The sequence below is a fragment of the Penicillium cinerascens genome (assembly GCF_028974065.1).
Source record: "Penicillium cinerascens strain IBT 15544 chromosome Unknown contig_24_segment0_segment0, whole genome shotgun sequence".
Lineage (NCBI taxonomy): Eukaryota > Fungi > Ascomycota > Eurotiomycetes > Eurotiales > Aspergillaceae > Penicillium > Penicillium cinerascens.
The window spans coordinates 1,719,003-1,745,144 of record NW_026695290.1 but is presented as its reverse complement, the minus strand read 5'-3'; the positions used below and the strand labels follow the sequence as shown (position 1 = coordinate 1,745,144).

At 50.1% G+C, this 26,142-nt stretch overlaps 11 protein-coding genes across 11 annotated transcripts; 6 read left to right on the top strand and 5 right to left on the bottom strand.

Annotated features, from left to right (window-relative positions):
- Positions 1-248: 248 nt before the first annotated feature.
- N7498_003754 (uncharacterized protein) lies at positions 249-1,534 on the bottom strand (the record flags this gene model as incomplete). Its single annotated transcript, XM_058450816.1, has 5 exons — positions 249-668; positions 721-991; positions 1,059-1,214; positions 1,278-1,287; positions 1,360-1,534. 5 exons carry the CDS (start codon positions 1,532-1,534, stop codon positions 249-251), a joined length of 1,032 nt encoding a protein of 343 aa, XP_058310278.1.
- A 908-nt stretch (positions 1,535-2,442) lies between these two features.
- Positions 2,443-3,767, bottom strand: N7498_003753 (uncharacterized protein; the record flags this gene model as incomplete). The annotated part of the gene is made up of 3 exons (XM_058450815.1): positions 2,443-3,380; positions 3,486-3,576; positions 3,756-3,767. The coding sequence occupies 3 exons, from the start codon at positions 3,765-3,767 to the stop codon at positions 2,443-2,445; spliced, it is 1,041 nt and encodes a 346-aa protein (XP_058310277.1).
- Positions 3,768-5,338: 1,571 nt separating this feature from the next.
- Positions 5,339-5,908, top strand: N7498_003752 (GNAT family N-acetyltransferase; the record flags this gene model as incomplete). Its single annotated transcript, XM_058450814.1, has 1 exon — positions 5,339-5,908. The coding sequence occupies one exon, from the start codon at positions 5,339-5,341 to the stop codon at positions 5,906-5,908; it is 570 nt and encodes a 189-aa protein (XP_058310276.1).
- Positions 5,909-6,464: 556 nt separating this feature from the next.
- N7498_003751 (uncharacterized protein) lies at positions 6,465-8,491 on the top strand (the record flags this gene model as incomplete). The annotated part of the gene is made up of 10 exons (XM_058450813.1): positions 6,465-6,734; positions 6,783-6,884; positions 6,934-6,978; positions 7,033-7,049; positions 7,112-7,214; positions 7,274-7,657; positions 7,715-7,841; positions 7,891-8,010; positions 8,071-8,262; positions 8,319-8,491. 10 exons carry the CDS (start codon positions 6,465-6,467, stop codon positions 8,489-8,491), a joined length of 1,533 nt encoding a protein of 510 aa, XP_058310275.1.
- Positions 8,492-8,860: 369 nt separating this feature from the next.
- N7498_003750 (GFA family protein) lies at positions 8,861-9,307 on the top strand (the record flags this gene model as incomplete). The annotated part of the gene is made up of 1 exon (XM_058450812.1): positions 8,861-9,307. The coding sequence occupies one exon, from the start codon at positions 8,861-8,863 to the stop codon at positions 9,305-9,307; it is 447 nt and encodes a 148-aa protein (XP_058310274.1).
- A 211-nt stretch (positions 9,308-9,518) lies between these two features.
- Positions 9,519-10,358, bottom strand: N7498_003749 (SDR family NAD(P)-dependent oxidoreductase; the record flags this gene model as incomplete). Its single annotated transcript, XM_058450811.1, has 2 exons — positions 9,519-9,838; positions 9,893-10,358. 2 exons carry the CDS (start codon positions 10,356-10,358, stop codon positions 9,519-9,521), a joined length of 786 nt encoding a protein of 261 aa, XP_058310273.1.
- Positions 10,359-11,582: 1,224 nt separating this feature from the next.
- On the top strand, positions 11,583-13,379 carry N7498_003748 (putative GABA permease; the record flags this gene model as incomplete). The annotated part of the gene is made up of 5 exons (XM_058450810.1): positions 11,583-11,664; positions 11,720-11,780; positions 11,833-12,065; positions 12,118-12,960; positions 13,012-13,379. The coding sequence occupies 5 exons, from the start codon at positions 11,583-11,585 to the stop codon at positions 13,377-13,379; spliced, it is 1,587 nt and encodes a 528-aa protein (XP_058310272.1).
- Positions 13,380-14,682: 1,303 nt separating this feature from the next.
- On the top strand, positions 14,683-16,428 carry N7498_003747 (uncharacterized protein; the record flags this gene model as incomplete). Its single annotated transcript, XM_058450809.1, has 1 exon — positions 14,683-16,428. The coding sequence occupies one exon, from the start codon at positions 14,683-14,685 to the stop codon at positions 16,426-16,428; it is 1,746 nt and encodes a 581-aa protein (XP_058310271.1).
- A 486-nt stretch (positions 16,429-16,914) lies between these two features.
- On the bottom strand, positions 16,915-22,385 carry N7498_003746 (uncharacterized protein; the record flags this gene model as incomplete). Its single annotated transcript, XM_058450808.1, has 5 exons — positions 16,915-17,918; positions 17,979-19,000; positions 19,067-21,099; positions 21,151-21,399; positions 21,462-22,385. 5 exons carry the CDS (start codon positions 22,383-22,385, stop codon positions 16,915-16,917), a joined length of 5,232 nt encoding a protein of 1,743 aa, XP_058310270.1.
- A 651-nt stretch (positions 22,386-23,036) lies between these two features.
- On the bottom strand, positions 23,037-23,662 carry N7498_003745 (uncharacterized protein; the record flags this gene model as incomplete). Its single annotated transcript, XM_058450807.1, has 2 exons — positions 23,037-23,405; positions 23,462-23,662. The coding sequence occupies 2 exons, from the start codon at positions 23,660-23,662 to the stop codon at positions 23,037-23,039; spliced, it is 570 nt and encodes a 189-aa protein (XP_058310269.1).
- A 1,584-nt stretch (positions 23,663-25,246) lies between these two features.
- N7498_003744 (uncharacterized protein) lies at positions 25,247-25,982 on the top strand (the record flags this gene model as incomplete). Its single annotated transcript, XM_058450806.1, has 2 exons — positions 25,247-25,448; positions 25,510-25,982. The coding sequence occupies 2 exons, from the start codon at positions 25,247-25,249 to the stop codon at positions 25,980-25,982; spliced, it is 675 nt and encodes a 224-aa protein (XP_058310268.1).
- Positions 25,983-26,142: the final 160 nt, after the last annotated feature.

Genomic DNA, 26,142 nt, shown 5'->3' with positions numbered 1-26,142 from the left:
CTGAAGGGTTATCGCGGGATTCCCGAAACAGCTGGCCGAGTTCCCTTGTATGCCGAATGCGGACTGTCATCGACATTCCTGACCTGACTCTTCGGGGCGGCAGCCACCTACGCAATTTTGTCGAATAACCAAAGTCAATCTCCATGAAACGTGTTGTCTAGTATTTATTTCCAAGTTTTAGTTATATGTCCTTGGTGAGGCTGTTTGAGCCTAAATATATACAAGTTCGTAAGTAGATCTGGAGAGATTCAGGGAAGAGTGCGCATCACGCCTTCAAATGCAACCAGGGCCATCGCGTTCGCCGGGAACGCCCTAAGGAAACATGGCACGAAGCCCCGCCAGTAGCCTCTCCACCCACGTTCACGCCAGACGGCCTTACAGGCATCCTTCCAGCCGCGGAACTGCCTTTTCCCGTCATTGAGAGCACCGCCCATAGGGTCGGTCATGAGGCGTTGCTTCACCACGTCGGATGGGTACGAGGTGAGCCAAAATATTTGGGCAGAGATACCTCCAGCCCAGAAATTGATTGCGGGTGCAGACATCTTGGTATTGTCCTTCATGTAGCGAGTGAGAACGTCGTAGGAGCCCCACCAGAAGAAAAAGAAGGCTCGGAAGAAGACTGTAGCCCAAAGACCGCGGTAGACACCTCTGATACCGTGTGTGTTGACCTAGATGAGGTCAGTCGGTCGAATATGCGGTCTACTGTCTTTGGGGACTTACCATCTTGTGAAGACAGTCAATCGGCCCACTGTACATGCGCTTGCTCTTGTCGGCCGCATACTGAATCTGAAGTCGGGCCTTGATGTGTTCAACTGGAGCGGCGATAAAGCTGACAGTAGTGCCCGCCATAATACCCGCGAGTCCATGGCCAAAGCTAGGGAGTGTGCTCAAGTTCTGATTGCTTGAGAAAGGAATCCATTGACGGAGGTGAGGTTTGGAAAAGACGTTTTCCAGCAGCAGTCGTCGGTATAGCGTTAATGATCCCAACATACTAATCGTGTATATAGTCAGCGGCTGATAAACTTCCAATGCTTAATCAGGTGTTTGAGGCCACTCACACAGAGTCCATGACCATCCATCCGACCAGCGGTGGGGTAGCACCCTTGTATAATCCTCGCACACCCTCCTTGCGCACCGTTTGTAGAGTGCAATCTAACGGCCCACGGAAACGTCCATCTGTGTTCGTTTGAAGGCGGACCTTAACGGTATCGAATCTGCTCACATGTATCACGGTTATTACGGACGATCTGACGCGGAGGGCATTTCAAGAGACATACGGATGACCAACTAGAGATTGAATTCATTAGCCTCGATCAGATAAATATTGGCCTGAAACATATCAACTCCCGGATAACTTACCGCTGAGCTTCGCAATGCCCGAAAATACTCCCGCCACAAACCCCTTGTAATTCTGCTTCGCGACAGGCGCCGAAACAGGGGCGCGCTCTTCCCTTCCCGTCCCCTTCTTCAAGCCGGTTTGCTCTGACATATCAGACGTAGGTGGGACAGACGCAGGCGCCGGCGCCGATGACATCGTTTGCTGCGAGAACACAGACCGAAGCGTCAGCGGCGCGAGGATCGGGAAACTATAATCGCGCGAGGGAACGGCAACGGAGGATCGTGAGAGTCCGCCCGACAGGATATGAGGTTGACCTCACTGTTGAAACCTCACTGTTGAAGATGAGTCGCGGGGATTTTGGAACCGAGAATATGGGGTAAGAGAGCAATTGAGGACAACGAGGAGGGAAATTCAGAACTCTTCAATGATCCGCCTTGAAGGCCCCGCACCCGCTGGTTCCTTCGCGGAGCAGTCATCCAACTCCGGTCGACACCTCAGGATTCAGGACGCCACCGGCTGTGGCGGCCAACTCTATAAATCGGCTGCATATCAACGCACGGGGACACTGAAAGGGGATGGGCCGCTCCACGAGTATTCTAGCTGGTCGACGATGGTAGATTAAACCAGTCGGATTGAATAATGATCATGGGAAGTGAGAGCCTAGCTCGGGGCTACAGAATGCAATTCCAGACGGGGGAAAAATACTGTAACAACCACAGGATGCAGAAACCCTGGTTAAAATGATGTATTGAGCAAATGGAGGTCTGGCTCTTAAAATGAAAATGCTCAGACGAGCGGGGTATAGGTACATGAAGTCGTAATGCAAAGGGGACAGGCACAAATTGTAGTTTGTAATGATGCGCGATGCCAGAAATGAATAAACACGAACCAAAGTCCTCGACCTTGAGTGCAAGGTCTCTTTTAATGCGCAAAACACCAGTAACGAGCGGAGAAGACGAGACTGAGCGGAGAAAACGAAACTGTAAGAAAAGGGGATACTGTTCTCTCCCCACGCAGAAGAAAGCACTCCAAAATAACACCAGTTCTGATGCGGTAGCAGTAGCAGTAGCTGCAGCGTGTGTGCGCCAATTGGAAGGCGGCTATCACCGGCCCATGGCGGATTTGCGGACCTTTTGGCGGGCCTTTTCGTTCTCCCGTGCAAGGATCTTGTCAACCAGGTCCGGTGGTGGCCCGCTGTGCTGGCCCGCCATGTCCCGCGAGGAGCGGTCAGCCGTGCTCACAGATCCGGCGGCCAGATAGTCACCGGCTTCCAGGGCCAGCGGGGTCACCGGACCGGGGCTGCGCAGAGGGTCCAGACGTGGAGCCGAAGGGCTATCATGAGAAGATTCCAGAAACTCGCGGTAATGCAATTTGAAGTCACGCGAGCCGGCCGAAGCGCGGTAGTTGGGCTGGCGGGATTGCCGCGGGGACGGCGGCTGAGCGGTGACAGCGTGGGAGGTTGGGCTGGACTGGTAGACAGCCGGGTGGAAGCGCGGCAGAGAGCCTAGACTGAAGCCGGTACTGGACTTGGACGAGTTCTGCGTCCGCGTCCGCGAAGGCTGCGGGGAACTCGGGCGGTGTGGAGACATGGTGGGTGAAGTAACCGGAGAGTAATAGGGGGAGTTATCGGAACGCATGCTTAAATACCGGGTATGACGGCCAGCGCGTGGAGAGACCGGGTGCCTGGATTTGGCGGACAGCGAAGCTCGTTCCCAGTCGTCAAAGTAGGAGGCCTTGTCGAAACGTCCGGTCAATGGAGTCACCGGGAGATCCTCGCCGTAGATCGGACCAGGCCGTCTCGGAATCGGAATGGGCCGAGTAGAAGAGAGGGAGAGAGAGTCGAAAGCGTCTATCGGAGAGGGATCCGAAGGACGATAGCGACGAGACCGAGGAGGAGACGGGGGGGTATAAGAAGAGGAGGTGGCCGTCAAATCGCGCAGGGAGGAAAGGGAGACGGGAGTGGGGTAGCCGTGCTTGAGGATCAGACTTTCCAGGTGGTCCTGGTGTCGGTACGGTGACGAGTGACAATCGGAGGAGACACCTGCCGAGGCGATCAGAAATGGAATGAAACGAGACGGAATGCCCCACGTGTCGCACGGAGAATGTACAAGTGCGTGGTTTATGACTGGTGGAATGTGCAACTTACTGTCGTAGGAGCTCAGGGATGAGGGGTAAAATGACGAGGACGAGGAGTAGGAAAAAGGGGGCGACGATGATTTTATCGGCGTTTTGCGCGTCTGTATTCTTCGTTAGTGTGCACGCGGGGATTCGGCTCCATGGCTCAGGCTCCACGACCATGGCGTCATTTGCAGTGGCCTGCGTGTCTATCCGGGCCCACTCCTGCCGTTCCTTGGCTCTGCTCGCGGATGGCGTCGGTTCCTGGCACGGAGGGCATTGGGAAAAGTCTAGAACTTACTGACGAAGGCATCGGGTCGAAAGAACGGCCTGACTGCCCACTCCCTGGCACCCGGACCCTGCTTGCTTTGCCCTATACAGCATGCAGCCGCGGTCTCCGAGTTCTCCGGTATCCAGTGCTCTTGTTTCAACGGTGGGCCAGGCCTGAAACAAGGTCCTCAAACGAGTGATAGAGGGAAAAGGATAACTTGATAACTCCAGACCGAAACAGAACGGGAAGCAGCATTGATTGGAATGCGCAGAGACCTTCTCTTTTAAAGGTCCCCAGGCACCGGTGAAACGATGACTCCCGGGACTCCAAGTACATTTTCCCCCACGAGGCACCGACGGGTGACCTCAGGTACGTTCGCATTTCCAAGGCAGGGCAAGCCTCAAAACGCCGTGATATCCTCACCACCACGCCCGCCATCATCCCCCTTCTCGATCGGGGTTATTAGTGGCTGCGCCCGAGAGGGAAATGGGGGATGAAGATCTCCGACCAGACGCGGTTGATCGCCCGGGGTCATGCGTGGTTGAGTTCAGCTCATCGTCTGATTCGCACGCGTCCTGATTCGGTATGGTGACGTCCCGGGCACTAGCGATGCCGCCAGTCAGGGATGCCCGTCCATCTCCTGCAGCCCCTCCGGGATGCTTCTTCCGGCCATTCTGAACCGAGAGAACTAGATCAGCCGACACCTATCAACACGCGAGGAGGGATGGAGCCGTCCCCCGCTGGTTGGTCAAGATCTAGCTCGAGTTCTTGCCTCCCTCCTAACACTCCCTCAACACTTTGTGCGCGGGTGTCTCGGAAAGGGTATCATTTATTGAACTGCTACCCCACCTTTGTCTGGGAGGGTGGTGAGTCAGGCGGGGATTCCATCCACAAGCTCGAGACTGCAAGATTGATCGTCTCCCTTGACCAAAGCTTCCTGTACACCCGCCATCGGTATAGATCTTGATTCGACCCCTGTCTCCTGCAGCGGATGCACGTCGGTTGTACAAGATGTGAAAGTGTAACACACGGGGATATAGTTTCCCTACCCCGGGAACCTTGGAATGTGCTATGTCTCTCTGCTCCACTGTTAGGTTCTATCCCATATCCCTATGGAGTAGAACAAAAAACCCCCTCAACCCATTCAGCATAGCCACAGACGTAAAATACAACACACCGAGACAGGAATGCTACCCATCAAATATCTAGATCTAAAAAAAAGATCCGAAAGGGAAAACACCGTGTCCATATGGAGGATAATATGAGTTTTGACGCAGGTAAGATCGGTGCAGCCTTGCCGATGATGCCCCTGCATATGGTAAACCCCGGTCTAATGCAAGTCAGCCAACCCCTCCCTATCCTCAATCTGTCCAAGCCCTCCCTGAAGCCACCACCCTCCTGACTACATAGCCCGACTCGATGACGACAGACTTTTGTTTTCCTCTGCGAGAACTGTCCGATGATGCAGTCAAGCTAACTACTTTTGATGTGGGATTGCCCGATTCGGAGATGCTATAAATAAGCCTGCCCGCTGACATCTCGAAATACAGCCAGGCAAGCATGCCGCTCCCTACTTTCGAGGGTCGATAGATCACCCCGAGCTCTACAGATATATGTCTATCGGCCCGTTTGCAACAGAGCAAGATTTCGTGGCTCACTTCTTTGAGGGATTTGTAAAACAGTCCTCTGTTGCCTGTTTCGCGGTGATTGACAAGAAAAGACCCCCATCCGCTGCAGATCCAGAAGGCGAAGTCGCCGGCATGGTCTCATATATGGCCGCCTCTGCCGCTCACTTGTCCGCCGAGGTGGGCTACATCATCATCCTGCCGCCATATCAACGGACGCATGTCACGACTCACGCCGTTGGACTACTGCTCCATTATGCCCTCGATAGCCCCGAGCGGGGTGGCTTAGGCCTCCGTCGGATTCAGTGGTTGGCCGATCCGCCCAACAAGGCGTCGCTGGCGGCGGCGCAGCGGATGGGATTCCAGTTCGAGGGTATTTTGCGGTGGAACCGAGTTGTTCATAACGCAGATGCTCGGGGGAAGGCACATAATGGGCGGGATACGCCAGCGTATGGCGAGCAGAAGGACGGCGGGCGAGACACAGCGTACCTGTCTCTATGCTGGGATGACTGGCTTGGGGGCAAACGGGAAACTGTCGATGCCCTTCTTTCAAGATAGCTCGTAGGTCGACTTTTGTGAGTTTAAAACGACTCCAGATTCGGACTCCTTGTGTCAAGGTTAGTTTGTGGCGGATTGATCACACATTGCCCTATACCGTAAAAGCTGGTCAGAAGCAGCTTGCCATTTCCATACTAAATTTCCAAAGCTATAGCAAACCTAAGGAGATATTGTATGTGGGCGGCCGGTGTAGATACCATATTCTCTTATCTCTCCTCTTCCAAGGCACTTCTTTAAACGTCTTTCTAGATACGTCATATTAAGAATATATCTAAATTTTTTGAAAGTAACCCACTTCAGAATATCTCCTTGGTCCCCCGTTGATGTTGTTGGAAACCCCTGGGCGGCTACAGCCGCATCTTCAGCCTTGCCCCTCATTTTTTCCCACCGATTTTAGCCATGATGGTGTGTACCTTTCGGCGCCGATAAACTCGCCGCAAAACATTCCTTTCTGAAACGCTGCATTTTAGCGACTGTGGTGGAAAAATTATCAACAATAATTGTGCAACAACCTTGGAAGCGTCACATTCCAGCATTCTTTTGAACCGCCGCACCAATGACTATCACAACCAAGAGCGAGAAGGCCGTGGATGTCCTGACCATTGATGCTCAATGTCTGAAAAAGCTCTTGGAAAATGGTGATGTGACAAGCCTCGGCCTCGTCGGCCAATATCTGGCTCAAATTGAGAAGCACGACGGCAAGCTTCATGCCATGATCCAGACAACTCCGAAGGACCTACTCGAGGCAACAGCCAAATTGCTTGACCAGGAGAGAGCAGCTGGGAGGATCCGTGGTCCATTGCACGGAATTCCTATCCTTATTAAGGTAGATTTTCTTCCAAGTGTGCCAAAGTTATATTCTGATGTTTCTTAGGACAACATTGCTACTCACCCAGATCTCGGTCTTCCAACTAGTGTCGGGAGCCTTGCTTTGCTCAATTCTAAGCCGCGGAAAAATGCGAAAATCATCGATCAAGTACGGTGGCTCTCTATTTGGCATTGGAATCTCACTAACAGACACTCAGATCATTGCTGCGGGACTTATCATCCTTGGCAAGGCTAATTTAGCCGTGAGTGTCTATGCCGCTAAGGTGTGAATTCTGGTTTTGCTGACGACTGTTTAGGAATTTGCAAATGCCCGGTAGGACTAGCTCTAGGTCCTTCCATTTTGAAAAAAACAATGATTTTCTGACATGCTAACAGAGGCTCCGATATGCCAAACGGCTGGTCTGCAGTTGGCGGCCAAACGCAATCCGCTTATGTTCGCGGTGGGATTGACCCGAATGACTCGCATGATGGACACTCGGTGAGTCTATCTTTATCCCAGCAGCAAGAAGTTAATCGCACCACTGACGAGATCACCAGAACCCCTCGGGATCGTCGACTGGTTCCGCCGTCTCCGTTTCTGCTGGGTATGCGCCGTTCTCAATCGGGACCGAGACAGATGGATCCCTTACTATTCCCGCTGGCCGCGCGGCACTCTACACGATCAAGCCAACAATCGGCCTTGTTTCCTCAAGTGGTATCGTGCCTATCTCCACCAAGTTTGACTCGGCCGGGCCCATGACCAAGTCGTCATACGATTTGGCGGCTCTCTTGGATGTCATTACCGCGAGAGATCCCTCAGAATCATACACAAAGAACCTTACCAGGTCATGGTCCGATATAGCCGTTGCAGTCCTTGACCCTGAGATATGGAAGTTCCCTGAGACCTACGTCAAACCTCTTGACGAGGCAGAGGCCCAGATCGTAAGTTTAATATCTGTCGTGTTGAATAGTTGTGGGCTAAAATTTTATTCTGATCAGGCCCGTGAGACCCGCCAAGCATATGAGGTTATCAAGTCCAAAGCCAAGAAGTTCGTCAATGATGTTGACTTAGTCACGGAAGACAAGCTAGAACTTAATGGGGAGAGCAGTGAATGGAAGATTATTCGTGCGTGCTCAAGGTTCTAGAATCATTTTCTTTAAGCTAACTTTCTCAGTGGCCGACACCAAACGAGAACTCAATGCCTACCTCGAAGATCTTGAAGAAAGCGAAGTACGGTCGCTCGCAGAGATCATCGACTACAACATCAAGCATGCGGTTAAAGAGCTGCCTTCGCGTGAGAAAACTTCTAATCATCAAAGACTTGTTTGTGGTTGTTAGCTTATAATTTCTTCAGACCATCCGCGACAAGATACATTTACAAATTCCCAGGAGCTGGACATGTCTTCAGAAGACTACGACCGACACCTGGCGCACCTGAGACAGGTTGCGAGGGACGAAGGAGTAGATCGAGTCCTCAATACTTACGGGGTCGATGTGATCCTCGGCCCTACAGACTCTGGTCTCACATCCATTGCGGCAGCTGGAGGTATGTTATCCACGGAATGAAATAACTTGAGTGTCGGATACTAATGTACCAATCAGGGCTCCCGCTCTGTTCAATGCCCCTGGGATATCTGGACTACAATGGCCGGCCATTTGGTGTTTCGGCCATCGCTGGTCGAAACCAAGAAGCCCTACTGGTCAAAGTCATGAGTGCTTGGGAAGCTACTTTCCCTTCGCGACGCCCACCTCCAGAGCTAGTTGCGTCGTCCTGATTCTTTGCATCAGTATTTCTGTTCCGCCCAATCCAATAAAGCCTGAGTTTACGAGGGAGTCCCCTTGTGTCATGGTCACATTTTTACCATAGCGACTTGTTCAATGCTACATCCATCACTTCAATAGCGATATAGAGCAAATTTAGAGGTACCTGTTTGTACTTGAGGAAGAAGCCTACGTGTAGATTTTAGTTAGCACGTGAGATGCTATGCCAAAAAACCTTTATTTCAAATGTAGAGGATTAGCATTGCCAACCTTCGCGTGGCGTTCAAAACCTCGATTTGACTTGCCCCCGCACTGACGTCCCCATCCCCACCCCCCAGCAACAAGCATCAACACAACACAAACTATCCCATAGAACTGGAACAATGGGCATGCAAGGACGTTGCCAGTGTGGCAAAATCAAATTTACCACACCAACAGAGAAACCCTTCAAGATCTACGCCTGCCACTGCACCGAATGCCGTCACCAAAGCTCCTCCGCCCATGGCATCTCAGCCATCTTCCCCTACTTTGAGCTCCCAGAATCGGTTTCTGAGCTTGTGGGGAGCTACACCCGGCTCACCATTACAGGAAGACACTTGGAGTGTCTGTTCTGCAAGATCTGCGGTGCTAGAATCTTGCATCGCCGCCATAAAACCATGCCCGCGCCAGGCGAAAAGGCGGGCCCTCCAGCCACTGTCAGTGTGAAGGCTGGTTGTCTTGAGGATCTGAATAAGGAGATGATGAGGGAAGCTATTCATATTTGGACTCAGCATGCGGTTGTAGATATCCCGGAGGGCGTGGAGCAGTGGGAGCAGGAACCGCCTAATTAAAACCCCCTTGTGTCATGATCTGAATGTGTTATTTGGTCCAGCGAATAGGATGGCGTCGTGAGCGGTTGAGGAGTGTTTATTTAGCGGAAGAACCAATTTATAGTGATTTGTTTTACACTGTTGCCGTGAAATTACCCCTAGTTAAATACAAAAGCCTCCGTAATAAGGACGCCGCTCATCTTGAACACACAGCATTGTCACGACGAAGTTCTCAGCCGACAACACAGGTCCAGCCATTGTCGACGGCAATGCATGCGCCGTTGATGATACTAGCTCCCTTACCATAAGTCATCGAAGTGCAGAAGCCGGCAACCTCCTCCAGATCGCAGTAAGGAGCTTTGATCGACTCAAAGACAGTGTTCATCTTCTGGTATCCTTCCATGTTAAGGCCGGTCTTGAACGCATCGGCGACATTGGTTTGCATTGCGCCCATCATAAGAGCATTGCACTTAATACCCTTATTGCCGTAGAAAGCGGCAGTGTTCTTGGTTAGACCAACAAGGCCATGTTTGCTGGCGGTATAGGCAGCGCCTTTGAGAAAACGCATTAGATTAATCAATATAGAAAGCAGGATAGTTGACATACCGCTAGCCCAACCGGCACGACCAGCCACTGAAACAATGTTGATAATCCGACCGTCGGGTTTCTCCTGCTCCAGCATGTTGCGCACAGCAAGCTTACTGAGAAGGAATGGTGCAGTGAGGTTGATGGCCATCACTCGGTCCCAGAGGTCAACTTCCAAGTCCCCGACTGGGTCGAACTGATCCATGATAGCAGCGTTGTTGACCAGGACATCGACTTTGCCGAATTCGCGGATAATCTCAGCGAATAGACTTTGCACCTCTTCGTTCTTGGTGATATCGGTCTTGATGGCCTTCAAGGGACCCTTGGACGACAACTCTGCCGAGGTCTCCTGCAATCGCTCCTCGTTGATATCGCAAATAACGACGCTGCCACCGGCTTCTAGGAATTTGGTTGCAATGACTTTGCCCAGGCCGCCGCCGCCACCGGTGACGAGGCACACCTTGCCGGCGAGGATTTGATCAGACATTCTGGGAACTTGGGGTGTGGTTGGACGAATATGCTGGTTGGAAAGGGGGAAAGGGATATGTAGATCGATTGGAGATCGAACGCGTAATCTACACTCATTTAAGTGAATTTTTTCAAATAGCGACGGGAAGCATCACATCCGCTCTCCGTTGAGGACAGGTCCTCTCTGTCCACTTTGCTCACGGCTCGGCCGTTGAATTTCCTGGGGAAAGGCCATGGGGCCCGCTTCGAACCACCCAACGCTCCGAGGTGTAATCTTGGTACGCCGTGTACAGTATCAAGAAGCCACGTGCTCTACCTAGACCGAGATAGAGAAGGGGATCTAGAAACATAGTAGAAGAAGATCGGTTTAATATGCATGACGAGTATAGACTATATTCAATGCCAAGAAGCCTTCAATAGTCCGTTCGGCAATTGCCTTCTACAGTCCATTCGGCAATTGATGAGCCTGTCGTGACATTGATTTGCTACACAGGTCAGGGGGGCAATACGGCGCTATGTATCACCCAATATTACCGCGCTTTTCTGCCCGGAATTGCCTGCTCCCGAAGCCCTAAGCCCTATTACCGTATACGGACAACACGCATTGGGCTGTTCGGCACAGACTCGTCAGCCCATCCGATTGGGATCTAGACCCCGCCTTACTGGAAGCCACATACTAAAAATGGCAGCCCGTAGCAAGCGTAACTTTCGGCATGAAAAAACACTATTCGCTTGAAATACGGTCGGACACTTTCCGCAGACAATGGCCCCAGACAAGCAGAAAGCTAAATCGACAAAGGAAACACCAGGAGACAACCGCGCCTTTTGGCTTTCTCATTACACAATTCGGGCTACATAACCTCGGGGGCTTGGTATCAGTTTCCGGGTCTCAAGCCACAAGACAGATGACAGCCTCGGCAACATGGTTACTTATAGGCGGAAGAGCCGACGTCGAAAGTATCGCCTGGGTCTCCCCGCAAACATGTAACTGTAACCCGTAGAAGGTTTTCTGTCGGCCCGAGACTGGCAGACCGGCTCCACTGGCATCGCGGAGACCTTCTCAATCGGGTAATTGACAATCTATCTTATCGTCTATCATGAGAAGGTTACCATGGGGGCTTCTTGGAAGCATGGTGATAGCGGAAGGCGCTCCGATCCCTCCGATGGGTTTATATCTTTCTCACCCGCTCGCCATCGTATCTCACCATCTACCATCTTGGATGTAAGTAGATTTGTTGCAATCATGTCAAAAGAAGAGGACAATACGGTGTTTCAAGACGCTACCAACGAAGATGTTCGTCTGGGGAACCTGGGTTATGAGCAAGGTGAGTCTAATTGGAATCAAACGGGCGCGGGGTCGGAGCTGACATTTGCCTCAAGAGCTCAAGCGGTCATTTGGCCTACTTAGTATGATTGGCTTCAGTTTCAGTGTCGTGACATCGTGAGCATCGCCATCTCAACTGAAGTATATGCACAACTGACGGCGTTTCTAGATGGACTGCTCTGAGCGGTGTTTTCATCGTCGGCGTGACGTCGGGTGGTCCGCCAGTGATGGTGTTTAGTTTCATCGGTGTTAGTATTCTGACTCTTGCGGTTGCCATACCCATGGCCGAAATGTGCTCCATGTACCCCGTGGCAGGAGGCCAATATTCCTGGGTTGCTGCTCTCGCTCCTCCACGAATCGCTCGAGGTCTTTCCTATGTGACTGGCTGGTTCATGATCATCGGTATGTCTGGAGTATATCCATCTGTCATCGAGATATACTGACGTTGAGCCAGGTATCTTGGCAATGGGTGCTACAAACAATTCCATCGCATCGAACTTCGTGCTGGGAATGGCAAATCTGGTCTTTCCGGAATACGAAATCCAGAGATGGCAAACGGTCTTGGTCGCCTACCTGGTCGCTCTTCTATCGACCGCCGTCAACCTTTGGTGCTCCCATCTGCTGCACAAGATCTCAAAGTTTATTTTGATTTGGAACGTCGGTTCTTTCATCATTATCACCATCACACTTCTCGCCACGAACGATCACCTGCAGCCCGCGTCCTTTGTATTCCAAGAATTTGAGAACTCGACTGGCTGGGGTACTGGGATGGCTGCAATTATTGGTATCCTGCAGGCATGCTTTGGAATGTGCTGCTACGATGCACCTTCGCACATGACCGAAGAAATGAAGTACGCCTCTAAGGAGGCTCCTAAGGCCATTGTGATGGCTGTGGTTCTGGGTGCCGTCACTGGGTTTGCCTTCCTTCTTACTCTATGCTTCTGCATCGGGGACATCACGCAGACCGCCGAAAGTAGCACCGGTGTCCCGGTCATCCAAATTATCTATGACTCGACCGGAAACAAGGCCGCCACTTGTATCTTGTCTAGCATGATTGCCGTGATTGTCCTTGTGGCTGGTAACAACATTCTGGCTGAAGGATCTCGTTCCGTCTACGCTTTTGCGCGTGACAATGGCCTTCCTTTCTCGAAGGTCTTCAGCAAGGTTGACAGCAAGACCCAAGTTCCCGTCAATGCTGTCATCCTTACACTTGTTGTGCAGTTGGCTCTGGACGCCATTGAGTTCGGCACAACAACTGGCTTCGAGACCGTCATTTCCATTTCGACGGAAGGCTTCTGTAAGTCCTCTAGCTCTTAGCTTACCGAATAATAGCTAACCACTATTCCAGATCTTTCCTATGCGATGGCTCTTGGGGCCCGACTGCTTGGCTACTACACCGGTCACGTCACCAAGCTCACCGGTCCCTACTCATTCTCGACACCGGTGTCGATCGGGCTCAACATTGTGGGACTGCTGTTCCTGCTGTTCGCAGCCATCACCTTCAACTTCCCTAGCACAGCCCCCGTCAACCACGAATCGATGAATTACACTAGTGCTGCTATTGGCGTGATCGCACTTGTCAGCCTCATCACATGGGTGACAACTGGCCGTAAGCAATTTACTGGACCCGGCGCTATCAGCTTTTCGAGCGGAAATAACACTGCTCAAAAAACTTCCGAAGTGGCTGAAACAGAGGTGGAAGAGAAAAAGACCTGATTTGGTTCCCGCTTGTTGCGAATAAAGTCTGTATTTATATGTGAACATGTACATCGCAGGGACATACACACGCGCCAGCAGCGGCTGTCGCTTGCTACGGCGTATATTCTTAATTTGATTGCTACGTGTACTCAGGTCTTGAACACCTATAGCCATGTAGAAAAGTCGATGTTCTTTCATAACCCTGGGACGGGCATCGAGATCCTGGATCTCGGAGGCCTGTAGATAGGTAGGGAAGAGTGAAGTAGGTTAGTGTTCGCGCAATAATGCCAAGCTCCTCGATTTTATCAGTTTGGCGTCGGCTATTTGACTCTTGAGGGGGTTGTGGATTGCTCGGAGGACTTTCTTGATTTTATTAGAATCGACTTTTTGTATTGTTGTTCACCCATATTCTTTTCCAATTTTCTACCTAGAGTCTAAGTTATTTCACACTTTGTGACATTGATTGGATTTTAAGCTCCCAAAAAGTGTCTCATTTGCCTTATTTATCTTTGCAAAAAGTATTGCCCAAGCACTTTTGATAACAGTAAATGGCATGAAGCCAACGGTGCTCCATTTAGGAAGTACCAATTTTCGTCCCCACTGCTATTCAGCCAATGGATGGTAAAGAGGAGATGGTAAAGCTGGAAATGGAAAGGTTTCGAATCCCACAAATTGTTGTCTCCAGAAATATTCGGCAGAAGACTTGCTGATACCGGTTAGGTACCTGATGAAACTTTGTAAAGGGGTTGAAGGAAGAATTTGAATGCCCTCATAAGCGTGCTGGATCCTTTTCCAAAGCAGCCTGATAGACCATGCATCGTACAAAGCGTGGTGAATTGTCCAAACATAAAACATTTTGTTCGTTCTCTCATCCTTAGCGAGTCCAGTCCTTGAAAATGGATTGCCAAATTCAAAAGTACGACTTTGGTCTTCTGCCACATATTTGTCCAAGTCGATTTCATGATATTAGGTGTTCCCCTTGGCCGTGATCACCTGTAAAGCCCCACACTCTGTTAGGTCTAGCCAGCATCGTCAAACTATATTGTTTCTCGGCGCATGCAACGCTTGCGGTGGGGCATCACGGGCCGAGAATAACCAATAGGTTGAAAACCAGCGTAAAAAATCAGACAAAGAATTACACTATTCAGAAAGTGAGGGAAATAGTTAAGTCTAACAGGCTCCAAGTAATATTGCTGTCGGCCTTGACTTTACATTCCTGCTAGTCACCGGCACATTCCGCCTTTTGAGAAACTGTCTTCCCTTCTTTCTTTTCACCTCCATTCACCGATTTTCAGCACCACCCGCCCGCGCCATTATCTTAATGGCGGCTACCGAGGCTACTGATGACCAGTTTACGGGGGAAAGCTCTGTCGTTTCCCCCACAGACCAGTCAGCCAACGTTTCCGGCAAATCCAACCAGTTAGGCAATGGCAACAAAACTCCACCTGAATACGATTTTGACCAATGCGTCGCGGCAATGAAGGGGAAAGAAGTCCCGACTGATTTAAGCTCTTTTTGGCATCGTCGAGCAGTCATCCGCGGGATTCGTGATTCGCTCGAATTTGCAACAAGCCCGGCAATCGTCGAGCTATGCTTTGGCGACGATAGTCGTCAGGCTTATCAGTTTTCCCGCGCCCGTAATGCCCGCCTGATAATGAGTGACATAATTCCTGATATAGAAGGCCCTGCTACCCAGCCATACTGTATTTGGTATCCAGAACTTGCGTCGCTAGAAACCTACCGTGAGGTTGCCCGTCGATATCCATCTATGCGGTATCAAGTCGGCCGAGCATGTGCTACTGCGGGATATACGGACCTTTACAAAGAACTGGATCTCCTGCCTGACGTGTCTATTGCTGAAGAAGCTCGCGAAGTTGACAAAGATGCCGATATCTACAAGATCATTATGTCAGCCCCTCAAAGATACGCTATTATGAATGATTTCACCCGATCTATCAATCTTGAAAGTCCACAAACACCCGCGTTTCTAAATGGCGATATAAAGCCTCGATGGGCCCTTGAACAGCGTGCCCCTCCTCCCAAAAATATACCCGACACAACTGCAGATGATATTGATATTGAGGAAGATGGGTTTATTGGCTTAGAAGATCTCTGTTTAGAGGATTGTGATGCCATACTCGGCCCAGGAGACTCTGGGCAATTATGGATGCCTCTTCCGCCTGACCTTCCAGTTCTGGAGAAACGCCTTCAAACGCAAATGGCTGCATGGGATGGTAATGTGGACAGATACGCTCGACTGATGCACCCACGTAGGCTCAGAACTTTTACGGAACTGAATTGTATCCTTCGTGGAATTCATCACAGTACGATGTTTGCCAAATGGTGGGCTTATCAGATGGAAACCAACCCCGAACGAGCTATTATCCCAGACAAATTGCTTAGCGAAGGCAATAAGCACGAGAGCCGAAAGATTCGCACCGCGATTACTGCTCGTAAAATAATGAGCAATGAAGTGGGCGGCCTTGAAGATAGCTCAGACTGCCTCCCCTGGATGATCTGGTGGCCGGTGATGCCTCACTATAATACCTGTTACGAGTTGGCTAAAAAGTGTCCGTCCATGAGACTGCAGGTAGCAATTACCTGTGTTCTGTGTGACTATGAAACTATCTTCAAACACTTGAAGCCTCCCCCCCGCAAAGCCCTATTCGCGGCCGCGAAACGAAGCGACAACCCATTCTATCTACAATACTTAGAAGAATGTGCAAAAAAGACAAACATCGAAAGTCGATATCTCGCAGACTTCGGTGACTACGATGCGAATGAATCAAGCTTGGAGGCTGATCTGGAGCCTAGAAAGTCGATAGCCTATAGCTCTATCGACTTTTCCTCTATGGCAGCTGGATGGGCAGAAAATTACAGTATCTATGGCAGCAGGCCGGCGAATGTGGGAGGTGTGGAGAGATACGTGTGGCTGTCAACTGAGACCGCACAGAAGATTGAACATGTATGTGGTGGATGGTATGAGTCACCTAATAGTGACTACGTACATCTTGACCCGAATGACGAAAGGTTCAATACCGTGCAACCTATATTGCCTATGCAATGAAACTCGATATTTCAACATCCAAAAAAAAAAATTCCAAATTTACACTCTCTCCTAGCAAATTACACCGTTTTCAACTATCCAAATCACGCATTTAGTAATCGGTAGAACCTCCTTCAACAGCAACAATAATAATAAAATAGTAAAAATCTGCATGAGTTCGAAAATCAGGGGTAATTTATTTAAAATTAGGGAGATGCCGACCAGAGTTGGCGCCTTAGGATGAGGGCTCCAATTTCCAACATTATTCTCCTGTTTCCCCCCCGTCTCTAACATCTTGCCTCTGCCCACTTGGCATCCGTACTCTGGCTGCTCCGGTCTCAATTGATTGCGGTATCGTTCGACTTTTTTGTATTGTTGTTCGCCCATGTTCTGTTCCAATTTCTACTGTCTTAAGTTATTTCACACTCTGTGACATTTATGATTTAAGCAGAATTATTGCAATTTCAGTAGCAAATTAGACTCCAATGTCAGAAGAGCGCCAGGCGGTTACCATGAGGCTAGATGTCCCCACAAAGCAACTTCGTCAACCTCTTGTGTTCCCACTACCCAATTTCGACGAATCCGATGGCGACGGCGCACATAGTGATAATCAGTAGAGATTTTCTTCGAAGCCAATCTCTCGACGAGCGCGTTTGCCTCAAACAGGCTGACCAATATTCTTTTTCCCGGGTGTTGCTGAGCACGCTCCTGGCAGGTCTGATACACCTGTTCCTCTTTGGTCCTGGAATCCCTATCCTGGATAAAGAACCCGGGCTCACGATCCACTGCGGAATTGGACATGGGATCCCAGTGATTTTGGTCAGTGGTACGCTTGGGAGGGTTGCGAGTTGTATTGTTGACCCACGCATCCACGGCCATCTCAAGTGGAGTGCTGCCTGTGGCATTTTCACGGTACAGCAGATCAGGTCGACGATCGAGCATGAGGTTTAGAAGGTGTGTAAAGCCATTTTTGACAGCTTCATGCACTGGTGTATTTCCAGATCCATCCAGAAGCTCGAGATGCCTTTGATTGGAAGGCTCCGCCAGATCCAATAGGAGGGTAATTGTGAAATCCCTTTCCTTTTTGGCTGATTCTTTGTCATTGCTGTAATCGTTGAATGGATGATATGAATCTAGCTGGCGGGCTAGAGGTGTCCATGATCCATCGCCAGCACGCTGGATCAACATCGAGGAGAGGAGTTCTTTATCCAGCAGATTGATCAGGGGAGAGGGATCTTCCGAGTGCTTGAGAGTTTGATTCTCAACGGGCCTCAGAAGTATGTGAAGAAGATTATTTCCTTCGGTATCCCGAACTGTTTGGTTGGCCCCCGCAGCAATCAATATGCGGGCAAAGTTGATTCGACGAAGGGAGAAGGCGATAGCTAGAGGTGTATGACCTCCTTCCGAGCGCACCTCTAGGCATTCGGGATGGTGATCAACCAAGTATTGGACCAAACGTTCAGACTCCTCACACGGCCTAGACATCACCGCACAATGAAGGACAAGGTTATCTATAAAAGTTAGTAAAAAAAAAAAAACCTGTGATTGAAATATGCCGTGTTGGGACTCACTCCTTGTTTGTAGCCAGTTCAAAATAGATCCTTCAAGCCCTAGATTGGATTGAGCGAGTCTTTTGATCCTCTCGTCCTCCAAATGCGAGTTGACATACTCTAAGTAGTGACGACCCGGCGCTGTGCCAAGGAACCACTCGGTACTGGTGATATTTCCTTGCATGGCAGAGATCAAAAGCGGCGGCCGCCCTTCAGGCGATTCTTTCGGCTCAGGACGTCCAGCACTAGCCCAATCACTGCGCTTCTTACCGCAGATTGATAATCCTTGGTAATATAGTGACTCAGTCTGCGCCTTGACACCCGACTTCTCACTCATCTTTGCGAGTGGAAGACCAACGGCGCTAAACTGAATGAGCTTAGCAAGACAGTCAGTATGACCTAGAGCGATTGCCAGCTGATATTCCTCTTCCAAAGCTTCTCGGGAAGCATCAGACTGATTCTTGTCGGTTGGGAACATGCTTTCACATTCCCGAGAAGCTGCCAAAAGAAAGTCCAGGAGAGACAGATCATTCTTGAAGATTGCGTATTTCCCAAGAGTATCGACACGAATCGAATGTTGATAGTGAAGTCTTGATTGGTCAGAATGGCAGAACTTTGGCTCATGTTTGGTAGAGCGGTTTTCCAAGAAGAGAAAAGCATGGCACCATCTCTGCAATGCTCCGATTGGTAGGACACTGCTTTCCACTTGCGTGGTGACTTCTCCAATGTTTTCGTGGGTGAATCGATCATCAACATCATGGCTCACAATATTGAGGTCTTCGTCATCTGATAAATCTGCATCACTGTCGATCTCAAAGCGCGCTGATGTTTCGGGCTTCTTCACCTTGTATTGAACTCGGAGGATCTGAATCACTGCCTTTGCGACATGTAGATGGCCGCGCAAAATTGCAAGTGAGAGGCATGAAAATCCTAGCGTATCGCATACCGCGATCTCCAGCGGTGGTTGGTCTTGAGATGGCCCCCACATGCCAAGAGTCAGTTCCTTGATTGTTGTGATATCGCCGCTCCACGCTGCCTCGAACCTGCGTTAATGTTAGTTCATGAACCTTTTTTGCAAGAGGAAGACAAAACCATACATTTGTAAATACCCATTGCGAGTGGTATCGGTGATATCCGCTAGGTTGAAATCGAATTTGAACTCGAAAGGCTTTTTGGTCTCAGGATTTTCGTTTCTCTGATTTGACGCGCGCCAGGATGATTCATTTGGATGGGTGGCCTCAGGATCAAGTTCTTCGAGCGTCTTTGCTCCCTTCACCAGCAATTCTGTTTCGAGTGTCTCATAGTCGCGGATCAGTTTGGCAATAGCCTCTCTCTTTTCACTCGTACCAGCTGGCTCTCGAGACTTCTTCTCAGACTCCTCTTGTTCCTCTGCTTCCTTGCTGGACTTCCGTGCATCCTTCAGCTGATTCCTAGCGAAAAATATCTTGTACGTTCCTTCATGGAACTCCTTCAGATATGACTCGTCATCACGCTCAAGAGTCATGGGCCTTGGCTCCCAGCCACCGAGTCGTCCGATGAAAGTCTTCGTTTTCAAGAAGCCTCGCAACTTTTCCAGATACTTTCGAACAGTATCCAAAGCCGTCCATCCCGGAGTGCCCAGGGCCTGAGCTCTTGCATTTGGATCAACTCCGCGGTTGAGTAAATCAAGCGCAATCAAAGGCATGTCGTGATAGATGGCACAGAAAATGGGTTGCGTTGCCTTTGAAACCGGCGTCTGATGATCGCCACCATAGGCCAACAGGTCAGGCATTTGAGCTTTGGTGGCTTTCAAGATATCCGCAGACTCCAAAATAGGCTTTGCGCCGATCTCCAACAACTTCCTTGCCGACACATGCTTCTTGGCCTGTATGGCGCTCATCAAGGCCGAACAAAACTTGATGCTCGAACCCCACCGGCTGCCATCTAATGCCAGGTGATTTATTGCGCGTTGTACAGCTGGCCCATCGTGCTCCATGTAGAGATCCAAGAGATCACTGTAATCGCTTTGAGCAATATAATGCAGCGGGGTCCACTGAGCGAGATCCGCTTGAGCGGGCGAAGCACCGGCTTGTAGAAGTGTTTGTGAAATCTCCCTGGCCTTGTCCAATGGTAGTGCAAGTACGAGCACCAGGTTGAGAATCGTTGCCTGGGGTGTTTTGTCATGTTCATTGACGATTTTGATTGGCATCAGGACATCGGCTCCAAAAGAGGATACCAGTTCTTTGACAGCCTCGACATGGCCGTGAAGAATCGCAAGGTGTAATGGTGTAGTGAGGCTGTCCCATGCAACCACGTTGATGTCGTAGATATCCGGCTCATCATCCTTCGCTTCAATGCTGTCGTCCGTCTGTTGAAAGCTTTCACCTACGTCGCCCCCGTCGACTTCGACTTTGACGTAAGAGGCCGATGTGCGAGAAACACTACCGACGTTACTGCCATCTTCGATGGCAGTTTCAGAATCACCTTCGGAGTCGTCGCTTTCATCATCTTTTGACGTGTCGTCGTGGTCTTCGGCCTTTTCATTCTCATCGCTCTTCGTAAGCAGTATCCGGATGATTTCAACATTTCCTCGAGCAGCGGCAAGATGCAGTGCCGTCTTTCCATCAGCCATCCGTGAAATCAAACGGGCGCCATGATCCACAAGGCATTGAACAATTTCGGGAGTAGAGCACATGCAGGCCAGTTGAAGGGGTGTACGCCCAGTGATATCACGGCGGTTTGGATTTGAGTCTTCCCGGCTAAGGAAGCAATTGACAGCTTCCAAATCATGCGACACGATGGCTTGACACAACTGTTCAGTGCCACCAGTATATGCCATTTCTGTCCAATCAGTCTCGGTGATTGGATTGAAGCTCCCAATTTCTTGCCGACCAGGATCATCTTTGATGAAAGATATTTTACCGGAGATGTATATCTTGCTCTCCTCTTCGGCAATCTTGCGTTCTTCTTCTGTGACGGGTTGGGGACAGGAGCCACAGCAGTCGCCAATGACGTGTTGGGCATCGCCAACGAACGCTGGATGGCGATGAAGATAGACAGCACGGTCCTTGGGCTGATTCCACTCTGCGTTCAAAAGCAGGTCCTTCGTGTAAAGCAATTTTTCAATCTTCCGTGCATTGTATCTGCGACCGTAAGGAATGGTCTATAATTTTGTCAATCGAGACAACAAAGACGCAGCTCGTGGAGTACGAACAAATGTGTGGTAATTCGACACTTGGTCCTCCTCTTGCCACTCAGGTACCTCGTCTTCCCAGTCGTCCTTGATATTTCCCTTGAGCTCTCTTCCTTGGCGACGGCGCAAGTAGATGCTCACGGGAGGACGGCCACGTTCTTCACGTCTCCTGTGCTGATAGGTATCTCGGTCCGTGTTCTTGGGGAGTTTCTCGAGAACCAAAAGTCGTGCCAGTCCTTCGGTTCTAGCAAAGCTTCTTTCGAAGATAGTCTGGCTCATGTAAGTCAAAACCAACTCCAAACCTAGGTCAGAACATCATGGGAGATTCATACCGGATCTATCCTCAAACGCTCGAGTGAGGGCCAAAACACTTCGAAGCCGCGGTGAGAATACTTGGAAAGTCGATTTTCGTATGAAGGAGATCGTCGAGTCAAATCAACTTGATTGGTCTGGGTGATGTATGCAGCAATCGCACGAGGAGAAGCATAAACCTGCTGGCCATCATAGGCAACACAGGAACAGTCCACATCGAAGCCAGTGAGGATTTCAGCCACTGAGCGGTAGATTCGAAGTACAATCTGCACATGCCGTGTGGGGTATTGTGAGACGACGGTGATGGTGTTCTTAGTCCGGATTGTGGTGGTCTCATACAAGATAGTATTCCGGATTGCATCTTCGATGTGTGTGATCTTCTCAATTGCTTGTTCATCCGTAAGGCCGTAGATGAAAAGATCGACATCCGACGCCGGGGCAAACTGATCGTGATAATACTGACGAAGGCCTCGCTTGGACTTGCGGTATTTCTCTGGCACAGGAAGAAGAGATGTCACCACGGCGCTGCCAGCTGCCACGACATTACTCCAGTCCATTTCACCCAAAGCACCTTCGGTGAAGACGGCGAAGTTTTCCTGGAACTCGGCCAAGGTTGATACCACAGCAGAAGAGCCATATTCCCTGCGCATTGATTCGTTGAGGGGTAAAATATATTTTTCTTTCTGCTCAGGTGTCTCTGAGGCTAGATCTCTCGCCCGAACACGAATGTCTGCGGACCCCATGGCATTGTACAACGGCACAATGTTGGCGTGATTGTCTTTCACTATGACATGAGATGGGTCCTGAGCAAATAGCTTGCGTGTAACAGCATCATAGTCATTGTAAGGCTGCACCAAGTCTCCAATAGGAGTATCAGGATGCGAATCAACGTAACGCAAGAAGTCCTCGTGCTTTGCGGGTACCGAAGGCAGGGTAAGAGCCATGGTGTGATGAATACCTGGAAGATTGACAAATATTTGATGAATCTGCTGCTGGAAAGTTCAATGGGAAAATGGATTTTAAATAGACTGAGGATAGATGTATGTCTTGGCTTTCTTTGCGTTTAGATTGCATGGGTTCCAGGCAGACTTAGGCAACAGGTCCCACTTTACTCGACTGTAGCCAATCACATCCACTTTTAACCCACCAAGTAAATCCTCTTGAATCCGCGTAGCATTGGAAAAAAGGGGTGTTAGGCAGAGCCCCGCTTTTGAAGAGGTCAAGGGCCTTCAATTAAATTACTAATCGGAGTTGGGAACCTGAAAAGTTTGGAGATGCAGTACTTGTTACATACCCAAAGTGTGTTACGGATTGCATCCTTTGAAGCCTAACTAATCATCCAACGTTAACGGCTCGTAACACCTCCATTATCCGAATTCGCTGATTCAATCTAATTTTTGAGCACATGAAAGAAGCTATTCACTGTAACTTAGATACAACGCATGGCAAACCCTCCCGGTGAAGTAGCGACCTACTGACTCGGTTCTATTTAGTGAATGAGTACGTATTCTAGCTTATGGGAACTCTCTTCGGGTAAAATTGATATGCCCAGTGTAGCGAGCTATTAAAAAACAAGACTTTATAACTTCCTTAGCCTAATTAAGTTGCAAGGTCAGGACAGAGAGGGCAACAGATACCATAACAGCGGGAACGTTGGCGACCCCGAAGCTAATAGCATTGCCTGTCTTTTGGGCAGACGGCGACTCGCTGATATTAGAAGCGGCATTCGAAGTTGAGTTCGCAGTGGCAGTTGAGCTAGTGTTGGTGCTCGAGTTGGCACTGGAAACGGCAGTCGCAGACGCAGACGCAGATGCGCTGGAGGATGACCCGGTGTAGTTGGGGTTCTTAAGAGTAGGCGCTTCGGTACCCACAAGTCCGGCTAGGCTGTTTGTTTTGCTTGGGCTGCCGACACAATAGCTCCATCCTTCAATTGGATTACAGGGATCCATAACCAGAGAGGGATTCTAGAAATATTCTTATTAGCGATTCGGAACGGGGTGAATAGGGGTTACCAACTTACCCATTCATGTAGTTGCAGGTAATCGATATCGAAATCGCTTTCGAGCTTCTTGCAAGTATCACCGGAAGCAATGTCGTTGGCCCATCGGCTGCAGTTTTCAATCACATCGGGATCGGTCTCTCCGGTCGCTTTATCACCGAGTTTGTACGCACAAGCTGCCTCTCCGAGGAGAGCAGCAATGAAAAATATGGACAGCTTCATAACGTTTCCTCCTTTGAAAAGAAATCTCAGGGGCCTCGACGAAAAGGCCCAGCAACAAGGCCTGATGCTTAGTGTCTTGGCAAACAAACCAATCCCTATAAAAGGCGCCAAGACTGCCCGGCTAGCTGGCTTGGGGGCTAAACCCCTGCATGGTGAAACGGGGTCCCACTCCGCTTGGCAATGTTTACAAGAAAGTTAAGTCGAGGTGGCCAAGCGCTTGTTGCACCTCATGTTGGGTCGCAGATACCGGTGTGACGACTCCTGTTTCTTTTTTTCAGGTATTGAGGTACGGGGGACAATAAGTGCTAATGAATGCCTTGGACCACTCCAGTGAAGGCAAGGGAAAGCCGAGATATATACAAGAGCATACCGGCGATGAGCAAGTACTACTGGTGGATGATATATCTATACTTCCCATGCAGGGTTAGATTATTTTTGGAACTGAAAAGTCTGGCAGCATTGACACATGTTCATCCGCTAGATCATAGATCGAATTTGCTGATTGGAAAATGCGCGATAGTAGATAGATTCAAGTACGGGTTCACTGAAAGTTTAGCCTCCGATCACCCTCCAGAGGCTTTCCCCATTTTCCACGTCATGGATTGTGTAACCTCGATGCGCTAATCCTGCGGTGTGCCCATCTGCACGTCCGATATGCGAACCCCCCCCACGGGCACCCAGCTGAGCGAGACCCAGGAAAAAGTTGACCGGGACTAAGAGAGTTTCTGACTAATCCCGAGTCCCGCTCAGCTGGAACCCGCATCCCCACTCATCCTTTGCCCTTTCTCTCACTACTGTACCCTGTCAGATTCTGTAGCGTGTTAAAACAGCTTTTGCCTCTCATTTGATTCCCCCACGGGCCTTTTCAGGTCTCTGTGCTCAAAGAATCCACCCCACGATCAACCTTACCATATGCAGGATGACGTCCAATAGACTTTAGGCACTGCATAAGCGTCCGCCATAATAGATAGACCACACACCGAGTAAGAATGGGTGAACCAAAATAGCGGTCTATGTTTGCGGTCTCGGACCTCCCAGTATTTGACTTTTGCTCATTGGCATGTTTTCGAGGCAAAAAGTAAACTCCCAGCCCCTTGGTCCAGTCCACACGCATAAAAAGAGTCCAATGAAGAGTCGCGTGGAGCTGGATCTCGGCATCGGTGCACAAGGGCTTCCAAAGAGGCGGTATGTCGAGTCGGCTGGCCAATGATCAATTCTGATCTTGTTGATCACTGACGATGCTTGCGATATCCTGCAGGATGTGGGACGGAGCGAGAGCAGCTGGTCCGTGTGTCAGATAGGAAGGAAAGATAGTTTTAGTGAATATCCTGCCCCGGATTTCGCAAGTCGTGCCACATTGCCATCGTCGAGCCTGTGTGACCTTCGCGATGCAAATCTAATTGGGACAATAGCGGGGTCACAGTACGGCATTGACATGGAAGTGAGCTGGTGTTGACTTCATTCTACTTATTTGCACTCGTCCATCGGTGACTTTGACATTGGAGCCGGGCACTTCTGCGCTGAGCATCGAGCGCCAACTACACCTTAGCCACCTTTACCTTTGCAATTCTCCCCCCATTAAGAATGACGTTAGTCGTTTGCTTCCTGCTCGGTAGTGTCCTGGCCTACGGCTTGGTCTCTCTCGTCTATCGTCTTCATGTTCACCCACTCAGCAAATTCCCGGGGCCCCGCTTGGCCGCTGTGACCGGTCTGTATGAGATATACTTTTCGGTCTGGGGTCTTAGCTCGTTCGATGACGAAATTGAGCGAATGCATCAGGAATACGGTAGGTGGGCTACTCCATATACTCCCCCACATCGGAAAGTCTCGCTACTGACAAACGGAAGGCCCCGTCGTTCGCATTACTCCCGACGAGATCCACGTCTTGGACCAGCTTTACAACACCAACTACGTCAACCGCTGGGTCAAAGGTAGTCAGAGTCTGGACTCCGGATCTCACCAATCGGGTAGAATCTCTATGAGCTTCCAAATTCGGAAGCGATCGATGTCGAGAGTTCGATCGATCCTTCAAGTGGAGATCCATCAGATCATCCGAGGCCTTGTGCGAAAACACCATGTCCACAAGCTGTTTAGCTCCAGCATGCGGCCGTTTCCCCCCACTTTAAGCCCGCTCATGATTCGCGTTGATCCCCCGAGAGGGAGCGACCTGGAAGATGGACCCCAAAGTGCGCGCTCGTTCCCCAGACCTCGGCTTTTCGGGGTAGCAGAGGGGAACGTAGGGCCGTGGAAGCCGAAAGTCAATGAACAAGGACTGTCGGCGATGCGGTCGGGTCACGTCGCCGATTGCCGTTTCGAGTGAACATCCTCCATCACAGAGTTTGGGGGCGAGAATGTCTCGGAAACAAACCGAATGTTTTCGGAGGTATAACTGGTTCACCCCCACGCGGGAGCAAAGCCGAAGTCTGGTAACGAAGTCGGCATTAGAGTTACCGAGCGGGCGCCAGTAGGAGTGAACGAGA